The 23524-nt window shown below is 41.3% G+C and overlaps 1 protein-coding gene across 6 annotated transcripts in view; it reads left to right on the forward strand.

Moving 5' to 3' along the window:
- PANK1 (pantothenate kinase 1) overlaps nt 1-23524 on the forward strand; it is a 105159-nt gene that overhangs the window by 58350 nt on the left and 23285 nt on the right. For all 6 annotated transcript variants that reach the window (XM_043476056.1, XM_043476054.1, XM_043476055.1 and 3 more), the window contains one exon: nt 21282-21634. In XM_043476056.1, coding sequence (XP_043331991.1) covers nt 21299-21634 — 336 coding nt within the window. In that variant the 5' untranslated portion in view covers nt 21282-21298. The remainder of the gene's footprint in view (nt 1-21281; nt 21635-23524) is intronic.

The following is a 23524-nucleotide window of genomic DNA, read 5'->3' on the forward strand; positions in this document are numbered from 1 at the left end:
AGGGGATGACAGAGGATAAGATGGCTGGATGGCATCACCGACTCGATGGACATGAGTTTGAGTAAACTCCAGGAGTTTATGATGGACAGGGAGGCCTGGTGTGCTGCGATTCATGGGGTCGCAAAGAGTAAGACATGACTGAGTGACTGAACTGAACTGAAAGGAGATTAGATAAGTATTGACCTGGGTGACCTTGAAAACTCAGATTTAATACTCCCCATGGGTCGCACAGGGGTCAGTCAGTTTTTATTCCTTTGGGCCAAGGCACCGTGCTAGACTCTGGGTGTGGTATTTGGTTTCATGTGATTCCAAGCTATAGTGTAGCCTTTTACATGACTTTATTCTACTCCTATGCTATGGCAGTACCTTAAGTCCTGAAATTGTATGTATGAGTCAGAAGGCTTGAACATAGTTAAAACTGTTCACCATTCCTATTTCCCCAGCTACCTTTATTTGATGAGAAACATCTAAAGAGATACTATGTATTTAGAAGGAAGATAGCATGAGTTTGGTCAGGGAGATATCACATCTTCTTTCATGGAAGCTTTCTACCGTGAAGAAGTAGCCGAAATGTGATTTATTCTTTGCAGTGACCACATAATATTTCATCAGCAGTCTTTTAAAATTTATTTTATATTTTTCTTAATTAGAGGATAATTACTTTACAATATTGTGATGGTTTTTGCCATACAGCAACATGAATCAGCACTAGGTATACATCTGTCCCCTCCCTCTTGAACCCCTCTCCCACCTCCTTCCCATCCCACCCCTCTAGGTTGTCACAGAGCACTGGCTTAGGGTTCCGTCCATCATACATTGAACTCGCACTGGTTATCTATTTTACCTGTTGGTAATGTATATCAGTTCAGTGAAGTCGCTCAGTCATGTCCGACTCTGCAACCCCGTGAATCGCAGCACGCCAGGCCTCCCTGTCCATCACCAACTCCCAGAGTTTACCCAAAAGCATGTCCATTGAGTCGGTGATGCCATCCAGCCATCTCATCCTCTGTCGTCCCCATCTCCTGCCCCCAGTCCCTCCCAGCATCAGGGTCTTTTCCAGTGAGTCAACTCTTCGCATGAGGTGGCCAACGTATTGGAGTTTCAGCTTCAGCATCAGTCCTTCCAATGAACACCCAGGACTGATCTCCTTTAGGATGGATTGGTTGGATCTCCTTGCAGTCCAAGGGACTCTCAAGAGTCTTCTCCAACACCACAGTTCAAAAGCATCAATTCTTCGGTGCTCAGCTTTCCTCACAGTCCAACTCTCACATCCATACATGACTATTGGAAAAACCATAGCCTTGACTAGACGGACCTTTGTTGGCAAAGTAATGTCTCTGCTTTTTAATATGCTGTCTAGGTTGGTCATAACTTTCCTTCCAAGGAGCAAGCGTCTTTTAATTTCATGGCTGCAGTCACCATCTGCAGTGATTTTGGAGCCTAAACAAAGCCTGACACTGTTTCCACTGTTTCCTCATCTGTTTCCCATGAAGTGATGGGACCAGTTGCCATGATCTTAGTTTTCTGAATGTTGAGCTTTAAGCCACTTTTTCACTCTCCTCTTTCACTTTAATCAAGAGGCTTTTTAGTTCCTCTTCACTTTCTGCCATAAGAGTGTGTCGTCTGCATATCTGAGGTTATTGATATTTCTCCCGGCAATCTTGATTCCAGCTTGTGCTTCTTCCAGCCCAGCCGTTTCTCATGATGTACTCTGCATATAAGTTAAATAAGCAGGGTGAACAATATACAAGCCTTGACGTACTCCTTTTCCTATTTGGAACCAGTCTGTTGTTCCATGTCCAGTTCTAACTGTTCTTCCTGACCTGCATTCAGGTTTCTCAAGAGACAGTGGTGTTCCCATCTCTTTCAGAATTTGCCACAGTTTATTGTGATCCACACAGTCAAAGGCTTTGGCATAGTCAGTAAAGCAGAAATAGATGTTTTTCTGGAACTCTCTTGCTTTTTTGATGATCCAGTGGATGTTGGCAATTTGATCTCTGGTTCCTCTGCCTTTCCTAAAACCAGCTTGAACATCTGGAAGTTCACGGTTCACGTATTGCTGAAGCCTGGCTTGGAGAATTTTGAGCATTACTTTTCAATGCTATTCTCTCATATCATTCCACTCTCTCCTTCCCCTACTATGTGCAAAATGTCCATGTCTCCTTTGCATCAGCAGTCTTACAGAGTGGTAGAGGGTACCATTAATAAAGATGCCAGAACCATCTTGGGCAAACCAGGAGTTCGAGTGGTGTGCTGGAACTGGCTACTACAGGCTCTGGGAGCTAGCTGTGTACATTACATCCCAACTCTGCAGTCAGTGTCCTTGTATTGACAGCTTGAAATTGGCTACAATGGGTGTATTTGCACAATGGAAATTGGCAAATGTTGAAAATCAGGGCTTTATTTTCAGAGATCCAGTTGTTAAATATTTACCACTGACTGTAATACGGGTCACATGTCACTAAGAAAAAAGTCCCAGAGGGCAGCAGTAATACAAACTGAATTATCACAGCTTTGGGGGCAGAGAATGGAAGAAAAAGCTCAATATATCCTCTGATACTTAGGACAGTATCAGAAGATGAGACATTAGATGATGGAGCCTCATTCTTAGGAAATAAAGTATTCTACAAATGTTTGAAAACCCACTGTAATATAAGGGTAGAATTTAGACTCACATACAGTCAACCCTCTGTACCTGCATATTCTGTATCGGCAGATTCAACCAACTGCAGATTCTATTAAAATATTTGAAAAGGATTGCAGAAAGTTCCAAAAGGCAAAACTTGAATTTGCCATGCACTGGCAACTATTTACATAGTATTTACATTGTATTATGTATTATAAGTAGTCTAGAGATCATTCCAGTGAGGGGGGTGCAGGTTCTATCCCCAGAATACAGGAGGATGCATGTAGGTTGTATACAAATACTATGCCACTTTATATAAGGGACTTGAGCATCTGAAGATTTTGGTATCCACTTGGTGGGGAGGGGTTGATGTTCTGGAGCAAATCCCCCTTGGATTTTAGATGAACAACTATTATCTGCTTTCCTTTTTCCCTCTGAAATTTCTACATCAAAAATAGTTAGGCTTGGGACTTCCCTGACAGAAGTAGGAAATGGCAACCCCCTTCAGTATTCTTGCCTGGAAAATTCGATGGACAGAGGAGCCTGGTGGGCCCCACTCCTTGGGATCACAAAGAGTCAAACATGGCTGAGCAAGCGTGCACACATGCTTCCCTGGTGGTCCAGTGGTTAAGACTTTTGCCTTCCAATGAGGGGGGTGCAGGTTCTATCCCCAGTCAGGAAGCTAAGATCTCACATGCCTCATGGCCAAAAACCAAAGCATAAAACAGAAGCAATGTTGTAACAAATTCAAAAAGACTTTAAAAATGGTCCCCACAGAAAAAAAACTAAAAAATAGAATAGTTGCGCTCAGGTAGCTCAGATGGTAAAGAATCTGCCTGCAACATAGGAGACCTGGGTTTGCTCTCTGTTTGGGAAGATCCCCTGGAGCAGGGAATGGTAACCTACTGCAGTATTCTTGCCTGCAGAGAATTCCGTAGGAGACTGGAAGGCTATAGTCCAGGGGTCGCAAAGAGTCCGACACGACTGAGTGACTAACGCTTTTGGGCTCAGTGTTGCGATGACCCCGCAGGCATAGAACAACGTGGACGGTAGTGCTCTAGTGGCCAGCAGTGCAGCATGGGAATCAAGGAACAGGAGACGAGTACATACGTGTCTTTGTGACGCTGATGTAAGTGATTATACACAGTATGTTTGCACCCAGTATTACGTCATAGGAAATTCATAACCTGTGGACTTCTTTATACTACTTTCATCATTCACCATTTGCCTTTTATCTTGAACATAACAGAATTTTGAGTTACACTCTTCATCTTGCTATGTGGAATTGTCTGAGAACCACATATAATTTTTTCTTTCAGTTCAGTTGATCCAGTCACTTCAGTCGTTGTCCGACTCTTTGTGACCCCATGAATGGCAACCACACCAGGCCTCCCCTGTCCATCATAAAACTCCTGGAGTTTTACTCAAACCCATGTCCATTCGAGTCGGTAGATGCCATCCAGCCATTCTCATTCCTCTGTCATTCCCATCTCCTCCTGCCTCCAATCCCTTCCAGCATCAGGTCTTCTTCCAGGAGTCAACTCTTCGGCATCAGCGTGAGCCAAAGTATTGGAGCTTCAGCTTCAAGCATCAGTCCTTCCAATGAACACCCAGGACTGATCTCCTTTAGGATGGACTGGTTGGATCTCCTTGCAGTCCAAGGGACTCTCAAGAGTCTTCTCCAACACCACAGTTCAAAAGCATCAATTTTTCGGTGCTCAGCTTTCCTTACAGTCCAACTTCTCAATTCCTATACCCTGACCACTGGAAAACCATAGCCTTGACTAGACGGACCTTTGTTGGCAAAGTAATGTCTCTGCTTTTTAATATGCTGTCTAGGTTGGTCATAACTTTCCTTCCAAGGAGCAAGTGTCTTTTAATTTCATGGCTGCAGTCACCATCTGCAGTCTTTTTGGAGCCCAGAAAAATAAAGTCTGACACTGTTTCCACTGTTTCCCCATCTATTTGCCATGAAGTGATGGGACCAGATGCCATGATCTTAGTTTTCTGAATGTTGAACTTTAAGCCAACTTCTTTAAATAGGTATAAATCCAGCCCCAGTTGAGCCTTGCTGATTTAGAATTTCTAAGTTGATTTAGAATTTACTGGTGCTGAAACAGCAGGGTGGAGTTGCCAGACTATCTTCATTTCATGTTTCTGGTTAGAGTGGGCAGGTTGAAATTTGTCCCAGCCAGGAGGAGAAAGAACTTGGTATGTAAGTTTGCTTCCAAAACAGGATCTCTCAGGCAAAAAAGGGACTTCTCCATTTCATCCCCATTTGCATTTTACTCCAAAGGCAACTCATTGTGCCATTTATTCTCTCACTGTCCTGAAGAAGTATTTGGAGTGTTGGGATTTTTGTTTTTAAATTTTTTTATTTAGGAAGATTTCAAACACTATACAAAACTAGAGTGTATGGTGTAACTAACTGCTAAGTACTCATCACTCAGTTCAGTTATCAACTCATGTCCAATCTTATTTTATTTTGGCTATTACATGCAAATCTTCCCCTCCCAAACTCAGCTCAGTTATCAACTCATGTCCAATCTTATTTTATTTTGGCTATTACATGCAAATGTTCCCCTCCCAAACTCAGCTCAGTTATCAACTCATGTCCAATTTTATTTTATTTTGGCTATTACATGCAAATATTCCCTTCCCAAACTGGATGATATTGAAGCAAATCTCAGATATCATATCATTTCAATGGTAGATATTTTCATATATATGTTTAAAGGATAAGAATGCTTTAAAAAAAAATAGCCATAATCTGTTATTTGCTAAAAACATTAACGATGTATTATATCCAATTGAGAAAATAGTATTTTATGATGCACAATGAGATGAATAAATTCAGTTATCTAACCATGATTAAAATTGTTACATCCCATTTTTTGATAGATGAAAATCTGATATGGTGTTGTCCTGAAGGATTCCTTCTTTTTTTTTTTTTTTTTTGGCCAGTACCTTTTATTATTTGTTTATCATTATTTTTTAACCATATCTTCATGGTCTGAGATTTTGAAACCTTTCTTGGGATAAAATAGTCCTGGGCCCCAAAACAGAAGCTTTGGGATCACTCCAAAATCACTGAGATAGAAGCATCTGGTATCTCCTATGTAGTTTTTGTCTTGAGCTTGAGAGGTTTGTTGTCGTTTAGTTGCTCAGTTGTGTCTTACTCTGCGACCCCATGGGCTGTAGCCTGTCAGGCTCCTCTGTCCATGGGATTTCCCAGGAAAGAATGCTGGAGCAGGTTGTCATTTCCTTCTCCAGGGGATCCTCCCAACCCAAGGATTGAACTTGTGTCTCCCGCACTGGCGAGTAGATTCTTCACCACCAAACCACCAGGGAAGCCCTGATTGAGAGATTAGGAACAGTCTTAAAAGAATTCCACCCTTCTTTCTTCTGAAGTCAGTAGGGTGGGAACAGGCAAGCTAGCACTCACATTGGAGATATAGACAAGTAGGATGTAGGTCTGAGCTCAGGCCTGGCAATCTGGAGGTGCTAGGTTCAGGGTTGAGCCAAGAAGGATATTGCTGAAATTTGTGAGAGATTTGTGATTCCAGGCAATCTCTCCACCGATGACCCTGTATTTCAAGTTAGCCACGAAAGAGAAAAAAAAGATCCTGAATCTATCTAGTATCACTCTTGTTTGTCAGGCATTCCTAGGGATCAGATCAGTTAAACATCGTTGAATTCTTATTGATAGAAGTGCACTCATGTGGTTAAGACTGTGCTTCCAATGCAGGGAGCACGGATTCAAGCCTTGGTCGGGAACTAAGATTCCACATACTGCATGGCATGGCCAAAAAAAATAAAGGATGTGTGTGTGTGTGTGTGTGTGTGTGTATAAACACCTGAAACTAACACAACATTGTACAATCAACTATACTTCAATAAAAAATGCTTTTATTTATTTAAAAGCTGTAATTAAAAAGCTAAAGATCACTTCACTAATGTTTGGGTGGGCTCATTAACCTCTCTGAGCCTCAGTTTTGTCATCTGTAAATTGATCATAATAACAATGCCTACCTCATTCGGTTATGAGAATTAAATACTGCCTGTGAAGCTCCTAGCACAGCACCTGGCACATAGTATGCCCTTAACATTCGTTGTTACAATCCTGCTGCATTTTTTATAGACCCTAGAATAAACTTCAGAATTTCTAAAAAGAGACCTTTGATTGGCACGTGTGCAGCCCTGAAGTATTTTTTGAAATTTGGCCTGTGTGTCTATGCCCACATATTCACATAAACTTGCATAAGCTGGTACTTCAGCACACGTTTACCACACTCCATTAAATTTTGGGGCAAGGCTCAGGCATATTTGGTTGGCAAATGCTCTCACACGTAAATGGATAACCTGTTGCGTCCTGATTATGTTGTCTTAGAGTTTTAGCATGTATAAGATTTAGAGGCTTTTTGTTTGATTTTTTTTTTAATGTTTATTACAAGTAAACTGAGGAGCTGTTAGATATTTTATTACTCAGCTTTTTGTGATACATTTCCAGTAAATCTTTTCAAGCTACTGCATCAGTTTTGATTCAAGAAATCTCTGAGATTGTAGGGAGAACTGCTGCAAAACCAGTTAGGATTCACTCACGCCTACTGTCTGACTCAAATTTGTCTCCATATTGTGTAATCTAAAGAAAGTGCAAAGATAAGCTGGATGCTGAGGTTCCCGTGCAGCTGTTATCCAGAAATGACAGTTTTCCGGTCTTTATGTTCGTCAAAATAGCATCGTTCTTATTGGTTAACTTAACGTTAAATACATGATATGTTTTGTAAAATAAACCAACTTAAGTAAGATATTGTTTTTACCTGATCCAGAGTTAAGATATTTAAAAAAAAAAAAAAAAAGAAAAGCTCCCATGCTCAAGAGTTTGACAGTCTCTCCTTAGTGATAGAGAAGGGCACCATGCCCCCAAACTAAGTGGCACCAGACAGATAAAATATTTTGAATACTCATATATTTGTGAAGTTTGAATCTCTTTTCCTGATTAGATATTACATCTGGCTGTTCCTGCTGATCACAGCGATCATCACTTCAGGCATCTTGGCAGCCATAACCCAGAAGACAAATGAGAATCTGGAAGGAAACAAACACTTCTGAGCCACCAAAAATCAGTGTTGGAAAGTAGATCAAGTTAGAAATGCTCGTGCATTTTACACTTGGAGTACTTCCTGGACTCTCTCGAGTCTATTTACTTACACCCAAGTCACAGCTTTAACAGACTTGATTTTCTGGTTTCTCTGCAATCATACATAGCAGGTTAGAGATAGACATTACAGTACACTGACAGCAGCCAAGAAATTAACAGCATTAGCCGAAAAGAAAGACATAGAAAGCTATGACAGAGACAGATGAATACTCAAACCACAGCGGCCTGGGAAGCATAAGTTTATGTGGTACTTGAGTGCATCAGTATCTAGCAGGTACAGTAATTGATTCTCACATGACCCCGAGTCATCAAAAGCGCTAAGATTTTCTGCATATTTCTTTAAGAATATGAGAAGTGAGTCATGCATTTTAGAAAGATTTCCTTCAAAAATTATTTATAACTTGGCATTTATATCTTAAAAGTCATTGGTAAAATGCATGGATTGGGTCAGAGCTTTATATATGTTATGAAATCTGATTTATTGAGATATATACATATATAATTCACCCATTTAAAGTGCCCAGTTCAGTGGTTTTCAGCATATTCACAGTGAAACCATTAACACAATTTAGACTACATCATCACTCCCCATAAAAAACCTGAATAGCAATCACTCCCCTTTTCCCCCACAACTCCTAATCCTAGACAACTACTGATCTTTTTGTCTCTATAGACTTGCCTATTGTGGATGTTTCATGTATATGGAATCATATAATATCTGGTCTTTTGCGATTGGCTCTTTTCACTTAGCATAGTGTTTTCAACGGAGAAGGCGATGGCACCCCACTCCAGTACTCTTGCCTGGAAAATCCCATGGACCCTGAGGAGCCTGATGGGCTGCAGTCGATGGGGTTGCTACAAGTGGGACACGACTGAGTGACTTCACTTTCACTTTTCACTTTCACGCATTGAAGGCAATGGCAACCCACTCCAGTGTTCTTGCCTGGAGAATCCCAGGGACGGGGAAGCCTGGTGGGCTGCCGTCCATGGGGTCGCACAGAGTCGGACATGACTGAAGCGACTTAGCAGCAGCAGCAGCAGTGTTTTCAAACTTCCCTTGTGTCTTAGTATGTATCAGTATTTCCTTCCTTTTTATTGCCAAATGATATTTCATTGTATGGACATGTCCTATGTTATTTATCCATTCATCAATTGATGTACATTTCTGTTGTTTCCACTTTTTGACTATTTTATGTAATACTGCTCTGATCATTTACATACAAATTTTTGTGTGGGCATATGCTTTCATTTCTCTTGGGTATATACCCAAGACTGCAATTGCTAGATTATAGACAAGCTTATGTCTAACCTTTTACGGAACTGCCAGACTATTTTCCAAAGTGACTGCACTGTTTTATATTCTGACCATTGGTGTAGGAGGGTTCCAGTTACTCCATCTCCCCATCAACACTTGTTATTTTCCATTTTTTAAATAATAGCCATTCTAGTGGGTTTGAAGAAATACCTCACTGTGATTTTGATGCGCATTTCCCTAAAAAAGTGCCCTTACATCCCTCCAACACTAACATCCTGTGATTTTGAAACATTTTGTAGGTTCAAAATTTATCTGCAGTTTAATTAGAAGGTTCCTGAATGGCTGGAAAGTGTCAGACTTTACTGTGCTAAAAAGAGAAACCTGCATAGAACTGCTGCCCTTTGTAAATATTAAAGGATTGTTTTAATTAAGTAATGGCTGGTACAAGGACAATGTAAATTTCACTCATAGCAGAATTTTCACTTCTTCTTTCCAGACTGTTCTTGATTAATGATCAGTCCATGCAGAGGAGAATCTAAGTGCCAGGAGACCAGGTCCATTTCTGCATCCTCACTCTGCCATAGTGCCTCCCAGTCTACAGAACAAAGTATCTGTTCACTGAATCGGTGGGGGCATAAGCATATAACTTGGTCTCAGATCGTTGAAGGAGGGCCCTTGTGACCTCCTCGACTTCAGCTTGTATTGCCATGTGAGCAGTTAGCACGTCTCTTCTCAGTCCCCGCCCAGCTAGACCTGAAAGGTTTGCCAGGCTTTCACAGCTAAAATTAATGAACAAAGCTCATTTCTGGTAACCCTGTTGTTCTCTGCAGTGCCATCTGGCAATGCTGTTCTCCCCGAAGCCTCTTTAATTAACCACTCCCTGGTATTAAATTGTCAATAGCATCCCTAGAGTAAATAAGCATGCTCTGGTGGCTTGTCAAGACACAAAGCTAAACCTCTTGGAGATTTAAACTGGGAATTGTTTAAGGAGATAAAGAGATTACCATCTTGAGCTTCACCGCAGGGTATTAGGAAGCTGGAAGAACCATTCTTAGGTGGACACTGGGATCAGCTCTGGTGGCTGAAACGATCACACTGGAGACAGTCACACAGGTGCACTGCCTTCAGGTCCTCTTGGCACATCTCTGCATGGTCAGAACTGTGGCATCTTCTTTTTAATTCATGGACTGTATTTCTGATGAATTGTTGTTGTTTAGTCACTAAGTCATGTCTGACTCTTTGTGACCCCATGGACTGTAGCTCATCAGTCTCCTCTGTCCACCGAATTCTCCAGGCAAGAATACTGGAGTGGGTTGCCATTTCCTTCTCCAGGGGCCATTTTCCCAACCCAGGGACCAAGTCCCTGTCTCCTGCCTTGCAGGTGGATTCTTTACGGCTAAGCCACCAGCAAATCCATTTCTGATGAGTAGAGTGGTGTAATTAAAGGTGAAGGCCACATGGAAGGTTGATACTGACCCTCCTCTGCCTGCAGATTGAGCAAGACAGACCGTCTGGATGAGACATAGAGACTGTGACCGTAAAGATCTGTAATTGTATCCATCTCCTGCCACCCCAGGCGGTGCAGTGATAAAGAATGTTTCCTGCCAAGGCAGGAGACTCTGGTTCAATCCCTGGGTCAGGAAGATCCTCTGGAGGAGGAAATGGCAACCCACTCCAGTATTCCCGCCTGGAAAATTCCATGGACAGAGGAGTCTGGTAGTCTACAGTCCATAGGGTCCCAAAGAGTAGGACAGAACTGAGCATGCACACACACACACCCTGCCACCACCGCCCCCAACACACACACACACACACACTCAGCCTGAGAATATTGCAATGGGATGGGAAACAAATTTCATCTGTCTCTCATTTCTCCTCCTTAAGACCTGTTGCAGGAAAGCAGGGCTGGACTTCAGGGGTGAGGGCAAGAAGATGAGTTCGATGGCATTGGAATGACAGCCCTTGCTGTTCTAACTTCTTGTAAGAAGGTGGAATGGAGAGAGAGATTCCAGGACCTTGGAAGAGAGATTGCACCTCACTGAGCCTCTCAGCAACTCGTGGAAGAGACTTGAGGAAAAGTTTGTTTTAGCCTCAGGGGTTTGACATTTTGTGTCCCCTCATGTCTGGCTCCAACTTGGCCCCACTTCCTCCTGGCCCAGATCCAGGCTAAGAACACATTTGCTGGTGCCACCACAGTGGTGCCCTGCAAAGCCTTTTTTCCCCTCCCAAATCTTAACCTTAAAAAAAAAAAAAGACATAACTTTCATGTCAGTATACCTGTTTGTTCTGATTTCTTGTGGTTGTCTGTGCCATGGGTTGCAAATCAGAGAATATCTGCCTGCCCAACCTAAATACATGAGTGCTGTTGCCAGAGCTTACTTCTTTATGGAAGAATGCCTGGTTACCTTTCAGATGGGAGTCATTGGGAGAGAGGAGCACATGATGAAATTTAATTATATGTGGAACATTTCTAGACCCATGTCCGCTGGGTTCAGGCCCGGTTGAATGATAACTGGAAACTTGAGAAGCTGTATTTAAAATGTGAAAATCACCCGCGGCACTCATGTTATAAATTGTCCAGAAATAATTTCATTAGCAAGCGATAAGATGTTTCCAAGTCCCTCCTGGGAATGGGGACGTCAGCCAGGTCATTACCGTGCATTGCCCTCAGTTGGCAGCCTGAACTCCCTAGCAGTTATGAGCAAAGACAGCTCATTCAGACTCTGACTCTCACTTTCAAATTGTGGTCCAATACTGAAGAGCGTTCAAGAGCGTTCATTTTGATTCAGCTAGAACTCTGGTTTTGAACTTGACCCATGAGAATTCCAGGGGCCCCTCCTTGAAAACATTGTCTCTAGTCCTCCTGCTTGGGGCTCTCTTTGCTCATAACTGCTAGGGAGCTCAGGCTGCCAACTGAGGGAGTTGCTTTCAGGAAATACAGTTGTAAGAAAATCATAGAGCTCCAGTTCAAATTGCATGTGCAAAGTAGACCCTGATTGGGTATCACATCATTTCTAACCTGGGGTTGGGCACAGAGCAGAATATAAACACAGTCTCACTCTCATGGATCTCAGGCACTCTTGACTTTGTGGGCCTCTTGCTCCATTTTTAAAAAAACATGAATTTTACGACTGTTGCTATAACGTTGGATGTGTTGTTATGTATGACAGCATTTTCTTTGACCTGAAAATTCATGTTTTCTTCTGATTTTTTTGTGATTGCTTAAAATATGGTAGGCATGTAACCTGTGGTGCCTAACAGTTAACTGGAGCCTGTATGGCAGAGGTGGTGAAATCCAGAAGTTAGTTCTGGTGACTGTAGTGGTAATACTTCTACTTGCCTCGGGAGTTCTGAAAGGATTATTCTTTGAAAGGACTCTTCTCACTATTCTGTTCCCCTTTTGCATATGAGAATATGATCGGCCCTTTGGTTCCTTCCCACCTGTCTGGGAGAGAAGGAGAAAACTGATGGGCATCTGAGGCTTGTTGTCACACAGGGATGTGGGCCCTTTGCTGTGGTGATCCATCCCCACACACACACCTGTGCTCTCTTAAGTGTGTTCTGAATTCCAAGTTTAACATTCAGGGTGTCAGGGGTGTGCCTTGCCACACTGGGGGAAATCAGGTCTCTTCCTACCTGAAAGAGCCCTGGTGATGTCAAGCATCTAACTAGCTAAACAACTCTGTTCTTGAGTGTCAGGCTTTCCCTGTCATTCCTTTTCTTTAAAAAAAAAAAAAAAAAAATTTTTTTTTAATGTGGACCATTTTTAAAGTCTTTATTGATTTTGTTACAACATTGCTTCTGTTGTTTATGTTTTGGTTTTTTGACCGCAAATTAGGTGGGATTTTAGCTGCCCAACCAGGGATGGAACCTGCACACCCTGTGTTGGAATGGAAAGTTTTAGCCACTGGACAGCCAAGGAAGTCCCTCTTTTTTTTTGTTTCCAACCTTTTAAATTGAAATATAGTTTCTGTACAATATTATGTAAGTTAAAGGTGTACAGTATAGTGGTTCACAATTTTTAAAGGTTAAGGTCCATTTATAGTTATTACAAAATATTGGTTATGTTCCATGTGTTGTATATATATCCTTGCAACTTACTATACCTAATAGTTTGTACCTGTCACTCTCCTACCCCTCTCTCCCCACTGGTAACCACTAGTTTGTGCTCTATTATCTGTGAGTCTGTTTCTATTTTGTTATATGCACTAGTTTGTTTTATTTTTCAGATTCCCCATATAAGGGGTAGCATACAGTATTTATCTTTCTCTGGTTTACTTATTTCACCAAGCATAATACCTTCCAAGTCCATCCATGTTGTTGCAAATGGCAACATTTAATTCTTTTATGTTGACTCAGTAGTATTCCATTGTGTGTGTATATATATCACATCTTCTTTATAGTGCCGTCTTAGATTTTGGTAACAGGCTTGATGTGAGCAGAATATTGCTTGAGGAAGCAATTGTTGAGATGAGTAATCCAAATTATTGAGATGAGGAAATGCAGGCACACTTTTTCATGAGCAAGACCACAGATCTGCTCTCTGTTCATTGAAGTGAAATTAAAACTTTTTTTTTTTGCTCTTGCATCATTACAGAGAAGTTTTTGATTGAGAATTGTAAAATAACTCTGCTTATGAAAATTAAACATATTGATTGTAAAAATTGGAAAACATCCTATCAGCAAAGCCAGAAGAAGAAAAAAACCACAAGCCCACTATAATGGGCTTCCCACATGGTGCTGGTGGTAAAGAACCTGCCTGCCAGTACAGGTAGACGTAAGAGACGTGGGTTCGATCCCTGGGTCAGGAAGATCCCCTGGAGGAGGGCAGAGCAACCCACTCTAGTATTCGGGCAGAGGAGCCTGGTGGGCTATGGTCCATAGGGTTGCAGAGGTGGAAAGGACTGAAGTGACTTAGCACACACTGTCCATAAAGCCTGTTAACATTTTGGCCTGAAGTTTCTAGTCTTATTTTCTGGGAACAAATAACTGTTTAATTTTTACACAAAACTGTAATCATACAAAATGTACCACTTAATCACCTGCACTTTTCACCTAATACTATATAATGAACATTCTCCTCACGTCATTAAGTGCTATCTTGCAAAATGATTTTGATGGTGATACATTGTTCCTTTGTGTTAATGGATAATCATCTATAACCAACCTTTTATTTTTGGACATTAAATTCATTTCCTCAGTAGTAGTAGTAAAACTTTAATGATTTTTAAGATAAATTTTTGAATGCATGCATAATTATTTGTGTAGGGTAAAGCGGAACCAGTGTATCAAAGGGCATAGGAATCTGGTGCTTTTTAATATGTATTTCCAAATAGCCCGGAGGAACGATTGCAACCGTTTCTATTCCCATGCCTACTCTGGAAATGCTTGTGTTCCAATACCTTTGTGCTGTGCTGTGCTTAATTGTCAGTCATGTCCGACTCTTTGCAACCCCATGGACTGTAGCTTGCCAGGTTCCTCTGTCCATGGGGATTCTCCAGGCAAGAATCCTGGAGTGGGCTGCAATGTGACTAAAATTTCAAGAAACCTGGTATGCATTAATTTAAAAGAAACCATGACTCAAGTTTCTTTGCGTAGAGTGTTTAATGTTTAGCAGACTGCTCTGTGTACAATAATTATGGGTTTCTTCACAATGTTATGGAAACCCTTTTATTAAATTTTACATTTACCATTTTCTTCAAGGTCCTTAAATAGTTCTTAGGTTTTCAACTCTTATATTTTATGCTGTTAAAAGTATGCTTTTGGAGGACTTTGTATATGTGTAATTGGGATGAGGAAATGTAAGAGTTTAACAGGACCTTAGTTAGTTGGGTTAGTCTATTCATCTTACAGATTAGTAAATGGCTCAAGAAAAAAACTTGCCTACAATCATTCTGTCTGTGACTAACAACTCAACTCAGACCAGCCTGGCGAAATGGGGAGTATGTGGGCTCATGAAACTGAAAATAGGTTCTGTTACCTACTGTGATCAACCTTGGATAATTCCTTGATCGTTCTAAACCTCGATTTTGTTATCTGTAAACAAAGTGTTGAATTTGACCAAAGACCCCTTCCACCTCTTAAAGTTCAATGCTTCCATGAATACATTAGCAGAGAATTTCATTATGCTGTCAATCAAATTTAGACACAGTGAGGGGGGTGGCTAGCACTGAGGAAATTTTTAAAGAAATACAGTTTGTATTACACACTTGGATCTAAATTAAAGTTGTTATTGGTGGTGTTTTTAACTTGCAGAGGTCCTTAGGCAACTTGAACATAATCAGTATTCACATAGTATAAAAATATCTTCCAAAGTACTTGAAAAGTCTCTTTTTTCTGTTGATTACACAATCCCCAAACTTCTTTCCCACCTACTTATTAGTTTGCTTGACAATCTATTAACAAAGAGTGGAGAAAGAAACTCAGTCCTTTTGTTCCCTATTCACAATCATTACAACAAATTTCAGCTTGGTGAACCTAGGGAAAACTGTGAAACTGTCATGACAGCATCAGGTTGCTAAGTCAGACCTGTGCACAGAGGAACTAATCTTGAATACTGAGCACCTACTTTACACACGTGAAGAAATAATGATGGTAGGAAACTCGCCTCACCAGAAACACCTTAAAGCTCTGTAGGTTGTTCGAAAGGAGGTGGATTTTCTCGTGCCAGGCTCCCTTAGCTTTTTATTACTGTTTCTTTGGTAGGAAACCTCTCTCTGTGTGTCTGTGTTTGTTTTTGATTTTGGATTCTTCTCAGTCTTTACTCATTTATACTATTAGAAACTCACTGTGTAACCCTTGCAATTTACTGCAGGAAGCATAAGTACCCCCTCAGAGACAATTCTAGTGTTCTGAAAAGGTCTTTAAGAAATAGGCTTTGTCTTAAAGCCATTGACCACCAATAAAATTTTAAAAATATTTTCACCACACCATGTAAAATATAGATTCATTTTAGGGTTTTCACTACTATCAGATGACCAATTCAAGTTTGTGCTTGGAGAAGTTTTCAGGCAAATAAATGCAATAGAGCCTACATACCATTTTATTAACACTCAGTGACCACATGTTTATCAACAATATTGACAGTCCCTGGATCTGGCTCTACAGGAGAGAGGGAGGGTTCCAGGGGAAAAACCAGCCAAAGATTTTGATGGAAAGTTTTAATAGTCAGGACGGGGAAGATCATCCTGCAGTGGTGATAAGCCGCTTCAGTCGTGTCCTACTCTTTGTGACCCCGTGGATTGTAGCCTCCAGGCTCCTATGTCCATGGGATTCTCCAGGCAAGAATACTGGAGTGGGTTACCATTTCATCATCCTGCAGTAACAACCCCCAAATCTCAGTACCTTAAAACAACAAAGGTTTATTTCTCCTTCACACTGTAAATCCATTGATGGTGACTGGGGCTCCAATCCGCCTCATCTTCACTCTACATCCGGGCTGATGGAACAAACATTATCTTGAATTCTGCTGGTTATGGAAGCAGAGAAGGAGTTTTGCAGACTCTGACACTCGCCGTAAGTGCTCTTGCCTGAAAGTAACACACACCATTTCCATTCCCAACTCATTAGCTAGATTAGGTACGTTGCCCAGCTCCATTAGAAAATGGCCAGGACCGGCAGTGTGATGCCACAGGCCAGGAGGGAAGGGAATCAGCAGCGCTAGTGATGACCACAAGGTGCTCTTCTGATTCCCAGGTATTTGGCTCACTCCCCTTCCTCCACGTGAAATACTCATTTCCTCCCCAAAGGAGAGAACCCCACAGTCCCACCCAGTCAAAGAACCTAGCTGATGCACAGTTGGCACTAAATTAGGAGGTGAAACAAAGTCATTTCAACGTCAACTCTAGATGTGGGTCCTCTTGATCTAGAGGCTTCTGAACTAAAAAAAAAAAAAGGCATCTGGGTTTAAAAGGGAGGAGTAAAGAGTGAGTGCAGATATTCTGTATCTAGAAGGAGCAACACTTCTGGAAAACACAGAAGAGATTCTTATCAGTGGTTCAGCTGAATTTATCAAAGCATCTGCATACCCTGGATTAAAGAAAGCATGAGTCATGGATGGTGGCTGCATTCAGATTTCTTTTTTCCCTTTCTCTTCTGTCTCCAACCACAGCTTATATATGGGGACTATCATTTAGGTAGCCCTTGATATCAGGAAGATAAATAAAACTGAACATTTAAAATATGATAGTATCCTATAAAAGCATTAAAATGTGAATAGAAGAGCATTTAATTTTTTATGAAGGTAAGGAATGAATATAGTAAATGAAAGCAACTTCTACTGCCATTTAAACTATAGTTTTCCAATCCTTATTCCCTTTTACCTTAACTCAAACTGCTGATATGACATTTAACTGAATTTTCAAAACTCTACACTTTCCCCCACTGTTTTGCTGAGTTGCCAACAAAAGCTTTGAAATGGAGGAGGTGATGCAGGAAGAAGAAACTGGAATTATAAATAATTTATAAAATGCTTAGCTGTCCCTAGACACATTTTAAAAAGGGAGACCTCTTTTCAGTTGCCTGTACTTAAATTAACAACAGCCAACCACATAAAGGCCACAGGGCCTTTTCTGGGTTACATACAACTTGTTCTGTCCATTCTGCACTAAGATGTCTTATTTTTCATTATCACTGAATTCTTATTTTACTTCATGTACTGAAAGTTCTAAGTATAGAATTTTCTCATGCTTTTCTCTGACTTCTAGCCTCTACCTATACAATCTACTTATCCCACCATCCTCCGACAATATTAACAACCTGAAGGGGTGGCCTTCTATACCTTCTTGTGGGCTCATATAATCATAAACACTTGGAGTCTGCCTTCCATCCGCCTGCCCACTGTCCTTCATTCCTCTTTCCTGTTTTCCTTTCTCCCTTCCTTTTTTTCCCAAACCAGATGGAGTTAAGTTATTTACACTGCTAAGTATCTCTTTTTTATTTTTTTCTCATTCTCAGAAGATTGGTGATATCTCTAGTATAGATCTCATTCATTCTTTCTAATGTCTGCCTAATATCCCATGGTTTGGAAAGTCATACTTTATTGAAGTTTCTCTGTTAAAGGGCATGTATGTTGTTTCCAATTTGTTTTGATCTTGCTTTTTTGTTTTCCTTACATTTGGCCACTGTAAGGGGTGCAGTGGGCTTCGCAGGTAGTGGGAAGTTAGCTCACTGTTAAAGAATCTGCCTGCAGTATAGGAGACATGGGTTCGATCACTGGGTCAGAAAGATCTCCTGGAGAAGGAAATGGCAATCCACTCCAGTATTCTTGCCTGCAGAATCCCATAGACAGAGGAGCCTGGCTAGCTACAGTCCATGGGGTCATGAAAGAGTTGGACACAACTTGGTGACTAGTCAACAAGAAGGGGTGCAGTAAACTTCTTTATACCCATCCTCAAATACTGGTCCTTTAAAAAACATGGTCCAAGAGAGGAATCAACTGCATTTTAAAATGTATGTGTGCTTTTAATAGATGTTGGCAGAGTCTTTCAAAAATGATTATCCTAGCAGTGTTCCAGAATATACTTCTCCCATCCTATTCAGTAGTAGGTGTCTTTCCTACTTGGATAAGAATGGATTATACCTGCAACCTTGATTGCATAACCTGGCACCTGTTGACATACTACAGTATATTTCAGTGGGGTTTAAAACTAGGGCTCTGGTTTGCCTATTTGATTGTGGGTGGTTGTGATTTTTGAGTATGTATTTCTTAAAAAAAAAAAAAGTCCTCGGGAAGTTTATGGGAGGGAGGGAACTGGAGGTCATTCTTATACAGGCCACTCCTTTCACAGATAAGGAAATTGAGATCCAGAGAGGTGAAGGGAGTTCATGTGAGCTAGTTACTGGCTGCTGCTTCTGGGAAGCAGTTGTTTGGAATCTTGAATTGGGACTTTGCCTATTACACTGTGGGTTGGGCTTCCCAGGTGGCGCTAGTGGTAAAGAACCCTCGTGCCAGTTCAGGTAGACATAAGAGACATGGGTTCAATTCCTGGGTAGGGAAGATCTCCTGGAGGACGGTATGGCAACCCACTCCAGTATTCTTGCCTGGAGAATCCCATGGACAGAGGAGCCTGGTGGGCTGCAGTCCATGGATTGCAAAGAGTTGGACACAACTGAAGTGACTGAGTGCTCACACATGCACACTGTGGGCCATGCTGACAGTGATTTTTAGAGAATGGACCAAGAAATGTCATCTGTGAGCTAGGGATGAACTGTTCCCAGGTTTCTGTTCTCTCCTGCTAGGATAGGCAAGCTTCCCAGTCTACACTGAGCTGTGTGGGATTTGCTTTGCAAACGTCTGCAAAGATAAGAGGACATTTGTTAACAGTCTTGTTACCAGAATTTGCTTCTCTTAATACATTTTTGGGGGAAAAAAAAATTATTTATATAACTGCACCAGGTCTTAGCTGTGGCACGAGGGATCTTTGATCTGCACTGAGGCACACAGGATCTTTAGTTATGGCATATGAGAACTCAATAGTTGGAGCATGTGGGATCTAGTTCCCTGACCTGGGATTGAACCCGGGCCCCCTGCATTGGGAGCACAGTCTTAGCCACTGAACCAACCAGGGAAGTCCCTGCTGTTCTTAATCTTTTCGGGAGTTTGGGATTTATCATTGGAGTTACTGCTTACCAAGTGTGGAGTAGCTGGCTTGGATCAGAACTAAAATGACAATAGGGAAGCACAGGAGAGAAGATTCTAGGCAGGAATGGCTTCCTCCTATGTACTCCTTCCTCCTCCCTTCCCAATGTATCGACGGAGAGGGCTAAATAGTGGGGCTGCCTAGAAAGAAGACTTCCTCTAAGTCCTAGTTCTGTTCCTGGCCATGTAATCTCTAGGTATAATGTGCCCAATTTGACCAGGGCTCAAATGGCTGTTCTCTAGGGCTGAATAAAATAAGCTTTTTGAAAGAAGCCATTTTAACTTCTTAAGTCTTTAAACTCAGTTTTTGTGTTTTTTTAGTTTAGATCTGAGTATAGTTGATTTAGAATGTAAACTCAGTTTTACTGTAAGGTTCAGATTTAGCCCATACAGTCTACTGAGGAAGATGAAAAGGGATCTCCAAATTTCAGATTCCCATTTGTGTTTGCCCTGTGTTTACTGCAAAGCATGTGACAGCCCAGTATTAATTTTCCAGGTTGCCTCTAAATAAAGTCAGCCTGTTCAGGGAGCTCAGCCCATTACTCACAATAACAATAAAAATAATTACTATGGGAATTCATTTTGCCATAGGTAAGCCTCTCCAGCAGATTAAATATAAATATATATTTATATATAGAAATATTACACAGAACATGCCTCTGTGTTGTATACCTGGTCAGGAGCTGTGCTTATTTGTAGGCTTGACCATCAGTGGTCATGGTTCTTGTGGTTTAGCAGTTTACACAAGCGTGCAAACTGGAACGTCTGGGGAACTTCGAAAAATACTCATGCCTAGGTCCTCCCCAAGAATAAAATCAGAATCGATGGGAGAGAAGACACAGGGCTGAGGTGAGGACTTCTGGGTGGGCAACTGGAGATGGAGAGAGAATCTCTTCCTTAGTAAAGAAAGGAATGAGTTGTAATTTGATCTGTTCTTTTGAGAAGAACAGATTCCTGTTGCCACTGGAATCATCATGTCTGCCCCTCAGCTCTTATAACCCACTGTCTCTCCTTTCTCCTTCCTATTTATTCTGTTGAGTGAAGCAGTGGAGTCACATTGTATAAAAGTCAGCTCATGAAGGCAAAAATTGTATACGGTGAAAATTATCATCCAAGAGTGCTCTGGGAAGAGAGCATGAGGCTTAGGAGTCAACATACCATCTCTTGGTACATACAGATAGCATAGCAGCATTTCCTCTGGTGTCAGATCATTGTTTCTTTCGCTGAAATTCTGACAAAATAGCTTTTGGGAGCCAGAGTGTATGCAAAACATGTATATTTAAGTATTGAAGTTGCACTCCATCTGGTGACATTCTGGAGCCCTGAGAGGCAAGCAGCAATTGAGACTGCCTTAGAGAATCCTATTCTCATCTCATAGTCAATTCTGAGGTTGACTCCTGAGTGGGATGAAAGCAGAATCATGGGCACCATTTTAAAGTGTGTATTTCACCTCGCCTGTCTCTTCTTTTAGGCACCTATAGTAGAATTCTGGTAAATTGAATGGTAAATGTGCATACATATACGACACCATGACATTTCATTATTGACTATTTCTTGAATGTACAGAATTCATGGTCACTCTGTCTTTCTGTCCCCTTAGCGTTCCCGTGGTTCGGCATGGACATCGGTGGGACGCTGGTTAAATTGGTCTACTTTGAGCCGAAGGATATTACAGCTGAAGAAGAGCAGGAGGAGGTGGAGAACCTGAAGAGCATCAGGAAGTATTTGACTTCTAACACGGCTTATGGGAAAACCGGGATCCGAGATGTCCACCTGGAACTGAAAAACTTGACCATGTGCGGGCGGAAGGGGAACCTGCACTTCATCCGCTTCCCCAGCTGCGCAATGCACAAGTTCATCCAAATGGGCAGCGAGAAGAACTTCTCCAGCCTGCACACCACGCTCTGCGCCACGGGAGGTGGGGCTTTCAAGTTCGAAGAGGATTTCAGAACGGTATGTCCGCTTTAGCCCTGTGCAAACCACAAAACCACCTCTTAGAGAAACAAAGGAAACCTCTCCCATGCCCATGGGCATGGCGTCGCCTATGGAAGAACTAGGCTACTAGGCTTGGTAACATTGGACAAATTTACCTCACCTCTCACTGCTTCAGCTTCCTCATCTTTATGAGAATAAAAATAGTTCCTACTTCATGGGGCTGGGGGAGATAATATGTACCTGGCACTTATAAGGCTCAATAAATATTAGCTGCCCTCTTCATCATTTTTGTTTCAATTACCTCTGCACAATGTGCTAAAGACAAGGTGATATAAATCACCTTCTGAAGTATGTTAGTTTTCCACAGACAAGAAATCTTGAGTCTTGTGAAAAACATAATTATTGTGCCAATTTCATAGATATATAGACTGAGGCCTGCAGGAAAGACTTTTTATACATCTTACTAAAAATGATTACTTCTTTCTTCCCATTTGCTCTGTGTCTTTTCTGTTTTATGAATGCCCTTTAGAAGTTTTGCTCACAAACAAAAATGAAATCTTTGATATTATTTACAGGTGAATTCCTTTATAAATAAATAAGATTTAGGCAGTATGGTTCTACATAATAAGAATAGTACCTTATCCTGGGGACATCCTTGGCAGTCCAGTGGTTAAGACTCTGTGATTCTAGTGCAGAGGGTGCGGGTTCAATCCCTGGACAGGGAACTAGGATCCCATATACCACATGGTGCAGCCAAATAAATAAATAATACCTTATCCTGATCGGCAGCATATTCTGCCTCTGTGTTGCTTATTTAGATTTGACAGAGTTGGCTAAATGGAAGATATGGATGAGTGACATAGAGTCCTAACTTTCTCTTTATTAAGCAATCCCTAACACCTATGTGTTCCAATTTCCCCATTTCTATAGTCAAGATAATCTCTTTCCTGTCTAGGTTCATCTCACAGGAAATACAATGAGAAGAAAGAAAAATAATAGAGATAATAGAGAAATTTAAATGAACAGAAGTGTTTGAACATAAAAGAAGGAAGGGTTGAAAGATTCTGGGATTAGTCTTGCCAGAAATTTTATCATTAATGAATAAATTAATAAATCAATGCCTTATTCATTGTATTTAATAAAGCTCTAATACAAATTTATTTGCACAATCAGAAGGAGCATCATTTATCTCATTGATAAGTAGTTTCCACAAGAGCTAGCAATAGAGCCCTGGAACATTCTCTTCAATCAGATTGATTGTATTCAGGTGTTGACTTTTCCTTTTGTGTCCATGTTCCCTACCCAGCAGTAGAATTTGATGCTGCCACTTACTTAAATGATCCATGGAATCTTTTCTCCACCAAATTCAGTTCAGTTCAGTCACTCAGTTGTGTCCGACTCCATGGACTGCAGCACGCAGGCCTCCCAGTCCATCACCAACTCCCAGAGTTTACCCAGACTCATGTCCATTGAGTGGGTGATGCCATCCAACCATCTCATCCTCTGTCGTCGTCCTCTTCTCCTCCTGCCTTCAATCTTTCACAGCATCAGTGTCTTTTCAAATGAGTCAGCTCTTCACATCAGATGACCAAAGTACTGGAGTTTCAGCTTCAATATCAGTCCTTCCAATGAACACTCAGGACTGATCTCCTTTAGGATGGACTGGTTGGATCTCCTTGCAGTCCAAGGGACTCTTAAGATTCTTCTCCAACACCATAGTTCAAAAGCATCAATTCTTCGCTGCTCAGCTTTCTTTATAGTCCAACTCTCACATCCATACATGACTACTGGAAAAACCATAGCCTTGACAAGATGGACCTTTGTTGGCAAAGTAATGTCTCCACTTTTTAATATACTGTCTAGCTTGGTCATAGCTTTTCTTCCAAGGAGTAAGTGTCTTTTAATTTC

This window comes from Cervus canadensis, chromosome 8, assembly GCF_019320065.1.
Source record: "Cervus canadensis isolate Bull #8, Minnesota chromosome 8, ASM1932006v1, whole genome shotgun sequence".
In the NCBI taxonomy this organism is placed as follows: Eukaryota; Metazoa; Chordata; class Mammalia; order Artiodactyla; family Cervidae; genus Cervus; species Cervus canadensis.